Source organism: Odocoileus virginianus, chromosome 10 (genome assembly GCF_023699985.2).
Source record: "Odocoileus virginianus isolate 20LAN1187 ecotype Illinois chromosome 10, Ovbor_1.2, whole genome shotgun sequence".
Classification (NCBI taxonomy): domain Eukaryota; kingdom Metazoa; phylum Chordata; class Mammalia; order Artiodactyla; family Cervidae; genus Odocoileus; species Odocoileus virginianus.
Window position 1 is genome coordinate 4,042,017 of NC_069683.1, and position 7,326 is coordinate 4,049,342.

The following is a 7,326-nucleotide window of genomic DNA, read 5'->3' on the forward strand; positions in this document are numbered from 1 at the left end:
TATAATTAATTTTTATGAACTGTCAAAATAATAAAAAAAACTTAGAATCACTAATTTTTAAATTTCATGTCAAAAATAAATAAATAAATAAATTTCATGTCATGATCCTATAAGGGTGATTGAATAGATGACATTGTAGCCTAAGATTATTTTTATTTGAATTTATATAAGAATTTATTCATTTTTAAAATATAATTACTTATAAACCATGTTTTCCAACTATATTTAAAAATCTGATAATGACACATTTAAGTATAGATAACCTATAATTAGGTTCCCTGCTTGTTCAGTGGTAAAGCATCTACCTGTCAATGCTGGGGACCTGAGTTCAATCCCTGGGTCAGGAAGAACCCCGGGAGAAAGAAGTGGCAACCCACTCCAGTATTCTTGCTTGGGAAATCCCATGGACAGAGGAAACTGGTAGGACCGTACAGTCCATGGGGTCACAAAGAATCTGACGAAACTTAGCGAACTAAATAACAATAATACAATGATCTATAATTAGGGCTTCCCAGCTGACTCTAGTGGTAAAGATTCTGCCTGTAGTGCTGGAGACACAGAAGAGGCAAATTCAAGCCCTGCGTTGGAAAGATCCCCTGGAGTAGGAAGTGGCAGCCCACTCCAGAATTCGTCCCTGGAGAATCCAATGGACTTCGAAGCCTGGTAGGGTACAGCCCAAAGTGTTGCAAAGAATTGGGCATGACTGAGAGACTAAGAGTGCAATTTATAATACCCTTTACTCTTCACTTCCAAAGTGTTAAGAAATAAACTTTAAATAGACTTGAATTTGAACTTAGAATAGTCTTATTATTAGTTATGTGACCATAGACAATTTATAAATTATTGAGACCTAGAAGTAAAAGCTTACACTCCAGTAGATTTGATATATAGGATTAAGTGGAACTAGGTGATTAAAATCCTGGAAGGTAGTAGAAATCTAACTAAGCTTTGTCTTTCTTATTTAAGACTGATAAACTTTTGAGGACTTAACTGATTGATTTTTAGTTACACATAAAAGCATTTACATAACAACACATAGAACTTATGGACTTCCCAGGTGGCACTAGTGGTAAAGAATCTGCCTGCAGGAGACATATGAGATGCAGGTTTGATTTCTGAGTCAGGAAGATCTTCTGGAGGGCATGGCAATCCACTTCAGTATCCTTGCCCAATAAATCCCATGAACAGAGAGCCTGACAGGCTGCAGTCCATGGAGTCACAAAGAGTTGAACATGACTGAAGTGACGTAGCAGGCATAGCACTTACTGCAATAGAATACTGTTCTAAGACTTTCATAAACATTAACCTGTTTAACCTTCAAAACCAATCAACCATTCAGTTCCCATTATTTTGTAAAGTTGGAAAGAGAGTCATGCAGAGTTCAGGTCAATTGTCCCAAGTTTCACAGCTAATAAAAGAAGAAGATAGAATTCAAACTCAGGCAGTCTTGGTTCTAGAGTCCTGAGTTCTAAGAAAAAGATGCTGCTACCTTTGTTTGGGATACATATATATGTGTTTGGGAGTGTACTTGTGTTCACATTTGAAGATGATTTCATGGTCTTCAAATGCTACTATGTCTTGAGCAGGACTCAGAATCAAACTGACTTTCCAGAATTGACCTGGGTCCTTGTAGTACTTATCAGGGTCTGTTGAAGTAGTAATCACATTTTCAGTTTACTGGTAAAGAAATTACAAGCAATGTCAAAAAGGGAAAACTGACTTATTTTTCTTTTTGCATTTAATGCAATATTATTATTATTATTTCCTTAATTTTAGTATCTTGAAAGTTTCACAACCTTTTCCCAAGACTTTCTTGGAGGCATCTTTTACCTCTTTGTTTCTTAGACTATAGATGAGTGGGTTCAACATGGGGATCACCACTGTATAAAACACAGATGCCATTTTGTCTGTGTCCAGGGAGTGGTTTGACTTGGGCTGTAGGTACATAAAGATCAACGTGCCATAAAAAATAGCAACAGCCACCATGTGGGAGCCACAGGTAGAAATAGCCTTGCATCGCCCCTGAGTAGAGCGGATCCTTATGATGGCGGTGATGATGAAGAGGTAGGAGGTGAGGACAATGGAAGAAGAACAGATCATATCAAAACCAGCAAAGGCAAAGATCAGAATTTCCTTCATGTGTGTGTCTGAGCATGACAGAGCCAAGAGAGGGAGGTCATCACAGTAGAAATGGTTAATAACATTGGGGCCACAGTAAGTTAGTTGGAAGGTGATGGTGGTGTGGAACAGGGCAACCAGAAATCTGTATACATATGGAACTGCCACTAGTCGAATGCAGACTCTCTTTGACATCAGTGTGGAATAATGCAGGGGACTGCAGATGGCTACATAGCGATCGTAGGCCATAGAAGCTAAGAGGAAACACTCCATGATCATGAAGGTGAGAAAACAGCCCAGTTGCGTTGCACAAGCATAGAAACCAATAGCATTGTGCTCCACAACAAAGTTCACCATCATCTTTGGTGTGATAGCAGAGGAGCAGCGAAGATCTACAAAGGCCAAGTGACTGAGGAAGTAGTACATGGGCGTGTGGAGTCGCGCGTCCATTCTGATCAAGGTTATCAAGCCCAGGTTGCCCAGCACCGTGACCAGATAGATGCCCAAAAACACCACGAAGCAGGGGACCTGAAGCTCTGGCCGGTCTGTAATTCCCTTGAGAATGAATTCAGTGACAAAAGTAAGATTTACTTTACCCATTTAATCTGATGGACTTTGCAGAGTTTGTTGTGAGTTGAAGAATAAAAATGACACCTTCTACGGCCTCTGCCAGTGCTGGGGAAGGTGATCATTAGCATCTTCTATCCGTGAGTCACACCATCTTGTGGGCAAAAGGTAGCTGAAGCTCTCTAATGACATGTCATTCTTGCTCCAGGAAATGGAATCTATTACTCTCAGAGTAGTCTTCTTGAGCCTTACTTAGCTTTACAAAGCAGTGGTGCTTCTTTGCTTTATGATGTAGAAAATATGGGAAGATGCTGATGAAAAATTAAAAGGATCTGAAAGAAAGCACTTGAGACAACTAATAGTAATATTCCAGTGTTTTGGGTGCCACCAAGGTTTTGGTGCCCAGGTACATGTTACAGGGAAAACTTACTCCATGTTGGATATATTTCTTTTCTTTAACCTTTGTTTCCTGTTGCATTTGTTCACTGAAAGAATACTGTTCATACATATTGGTCTACTTCGGAAAACCCTGCCCCTCTGCCTAAACGTTAAACAAAAGTGAATTTGTTTGGGACCCTGTCTACCTGTGGATGGCTACAGGAGGGAAGGAATTAACACATCCTCTGCCCAAGGCTTGCCATTCCAGGAGATGATTGCCTTTTTTAACTTACTTCTTTGCCTCCCCTCATCTCTGTTCTATAAAAGAACCTGTCATCTGGACCCTGATTAGATGGTTCTTTTGAGATATCAGTCTGCTATCTTCTTTCTCTGCTGGCTTTCTGAATAAAGTCAACATTCCTTGCCTCAACACCTAAACTCACAGTTAATTGGTTTGCCTTGCAGTAAACAGAGTGAGCTTGGATTAGGTAACACATGTGGTGGTTAAAAATACATAATAGATAAATGAAAGTACACTTATATCTCCCTGTTTTTCAATTTTGTGTAAGCCCCAAAAGCTTTAAAATATAAAAATGATCTTGCATGATTTACTTACTTACTTTTATAAAATAAGTACTTGATGCTATGTCAGTTAAAAGGCAATTAATCAGATCTATGGAAAAATATCATTTTATTTGCATAGGAATTAAAGAGACAGCATTATTTTCCAATTCAAAAGTTTACTACATTTTGTAGTTTGTTTCTGAGAGATAACATTAATTAAGTAGACTGTTAGATAATTTATTCTATACTATATGTATATAAACACCTTTTCCCATAAACATGTGTCAGTGTATTTCAGGGGCTTAAAATATCCAAAGTACTTACCTTGAGTTGTAAATGAAGTTTTGTGGAAGCATGTATAGTAGTTCTTGATGAATGCTTCAGAATAATTACTTGTATTTTTGACAGCTCTTGAAAAACAAGACTAGTTTGTCTAAGTCCAATGTTAGCCTATTTAGATTTTATTTTTGATCCTGTCTTTATTTTCCACATAGTGGGACAATGAAATATTAACAAAAAAAGGAGCCTCAAGACATTGCTGTGTATAATTCCTTCATATTTCAAATTTTATTTATTAATACTATTATTATTTATCCATTGAAGTTGAGCACCATCCATACAGATACTGTACATACTGCAGAACATGAATTCACCTGTGGTGTGGGCTTTCCTGACAGCTCAGTTGGTAAAGAATCTAGCTGCAATGCAGGAGAACCCAGTTCAATTCCTGGGTGGGTATAATCCACTGGAGAAGGGATAAGCCACCCAGTCCAGTATTCTTTTGGTTTAGCTGGTAATGAATCTGCTTGCAATGCGGGGGACCTGGGTTCAATCCCTGGGTTGGGAAGATCCCCTTGAGAAGGGAAAGGCTCCCCACTCCAGTGTTCTGGCCTGGCCTGGAGAATTCTATGGACTGTAAAGTCCATGGGGTCCCAAAGAGTTGGACACAACTGAGTGACTTTCACTTTCACTTTTCATAGTTTCTTGCTAACACATTCTGATGAAATTTCTATCCCATCATATCTGAGTAGCAATGAAGAAAACCCAGGCTTAGAGCTTTGGTCACAGAATAGGGACTTCCCTGGTGGCTCAGAAGTAAAGAATATGCCTGCCAGTGCAGGAGATGCAGGTTCAGTCCCTATGTTGGGAAGATCCCCTAGAAAAGGAAAGAGAAACCCACTCCTGTATCCTTGCCTGGGAAATCCCATGGACAGAGGAGCTTGGTGGGCTACAGTCCATGGGGTTGCAAAGGGTTGGAAATGACAGCAACTAAACAGCAACAGCAACACGGAGAGTAGATGATACAGTGTGGGTGTAACTGGGTTTGTTTGACTGCAGAGCCCATATTCCTAATCCATCAAGCCATCCTGGCCAGTGTGTAACAATACTGGCAGATATGTCCATTTTGCTCTGGTGTGAACCTAATGTTTAGACAAGTCAAACATGAAAACTGTAGTTGAGCCAAATTTCAGGAGATCAAACTTCTAAAAAGTTTTCTAAAAGTATTTGAAGTACAAATAGATGTCCTGTTGAAAGGACTGAAATACAGAGTATGAAAGTAAGAAATGCAGTTAAGGTGTTAGAGGTATTATGATTCCATTTAATACTGCAGCTCATAAAGCAGAAAGGTTTCTAGTGGAAAGCTAAGTTTCAGGTGGGCAGTTGACTATTCCCCCTACAAACTTCAAGTGACTCACCTGCTTAGCCATGATTCTGGCTCCAAATGTACTCATTCCAAAGTTGTCTGGGTGATTTAATAGTTCCTAGATCCCTCTGAGTCTAAATTTGAACCTCTAGAGATATCTGAAAGATGTAATATCTCCTTCTCTGTTTCTCTCAAAGTATGATGAGCTGAACAAAGTATACTTGGGATTTGAAGAAAATATAATCATCTGTATTCCTGAAGGAACTATACTTCAAGTTTACTTATCAGACAATTTCCACAGAAGCAAAAGTAGGCTGTATTAAAGACAGCAATGTAAAAAGGCCATACACTTTCATTCATTTAAATAAGATCTCAAGTTTTGTGAAAGGATAAGACCAGCATTTAAATTCTGAGTAAATTATGGGAATGTGGGTAATGTCAGTATTCTTTTTAGATCTCAACTTCCTCAACTGTAAAATCAAGTAAAACATGTGTTATGTTTTAATGAATATTGAATGTATTAATGTGTGTAAAGACTCAGTAAACTCTATGATAAATAGTGAATGCTCAAAAGATATTTGCTTTAAAAAGGAAAGTAAATCAGAACATTTAAAAAAAATAAATAAATAAACATACTTACTCCAAAAAACTACCTGAAAAACAGAACCATTTCAACACAATGTCAGTCTCTATCTTGGTGAATCTGCACAGGAAAGAAAACGCTATCATTAATGGTGAATTCCAGATTTTTTTTCCACAAATTTCAAAGTAAAAAATCAACTTTAAACCAATTTCACAATATGTTTGTGCATGAAAACGGTACTCACAGCAGTAGACCAACTTCCTGAAAAAGTTATCCACTGCTTCCGGTTTCTCCTAACCGTTGTCCTTTCCACCCAGTTTTCCCCACAGCACTGACATCAGTCCTCTCTAGCTTGTATGATTATTATGTGATCGATAAACACAATAAACTTTTGTCAAGTCTTAGATCCCTCTGAAATCTGAAAATGCTGTACATTGTCTCACTTCTTGTCATTTATGATACCATGATTTCCTTGATTTCTTTCTTTTTTACGTTATTTTTAGTTCATTCCTTTTGGTCTTCATCGCAGTGTTGGGGTTTCCCGTTCCAGCGCTGTGCTTGTTCTGGAGCCCGGGCTCTGGAACACGGGCTTCGGAAGTCTGTGAGCTTGTGGCGCACAGGCTGTTTCTCTGCAGCATGTGGGATCTTTCCAGACCAGGGATAGAGCCTGTGTCCCCTGCATGGCAGGCAGATACTTAACCGCTGGGCCACCAAGGAAGTCCCTGTTTCTTTCTTTCTTTTTCTACTTTTTTTTTTTTACCTGTAGTAAGGACACTTAACATAACATCTACCCACTTTAATTTTTAAGTACACAATAAGATATTGTTAAACTATAGACAAAGTGCTGTACAGGAGATCTCTAGAGCTATTCATCTTCTATAACTGATACTTTTCTTTCCTAAACAACTCTTATTGACCCCTCCTCCCAGGTCCTGGCAACCACTATTCTATCATTTCTTTGAAGGACTATTTTAGATACATTATATAAGTGAAATAATGAGCAAGTTTATCCTACTCTAACTGGCTTATTTTACTTATAATATCCTCCAGGCTCATTTATGTTGTCACATATTTCTTTTTAAGGCTGATATTGCTACATATGTATATGCCACATTTTCTTTTTTTTAAATTTTTTTATTAAAGGATAGTTGACATTAATTTCTTCTGCAGAGCAAAGTGATTCATATCTCTGCGTATACACACACACACACACACATATATATGTGTGTGTGTGTGTATATATATATGTATATATATATATATAATGCCCCAAAGGCTACAGTTCATGAGGTCGCAATGAGGTAGACATGACTGAGTAACTGGGCATGCATTATGTATATTGCATATATCTATATGCATATATATATATATATATATTTCATGTTCATTTCTATTATGGTTTATCACAGAATATTGAAAATAGTTCCCTGTGCTATACAGTGGGACCTTGTTGTTTATCCATCCTATATGT

The 7,326-nt window shown here is 38.0% G+C and overlaps 1 protein-coding gene across 1 annotated transcript; it reads right to left on the minus strand.

The window, feature by feature from the left end:
• Nucleotides 1–1,758: 1,758 nt before the first annotated feature.
• LOC110149732 (olfactory receptor 8U3) lies at nt 1,759–2,718 on the minus strand. The gene has a single exon (XM_020912311.2). The coding sequence runs from the start codon at nt 2,716–2,718 to the stop codon at nt 1,759–1,761; it is 960 nt and encodes a 319-aa protein (XP_020767970.2).
• Nucleotides 2,719–7,326: the final 4,608 nt, after the last annotated feature.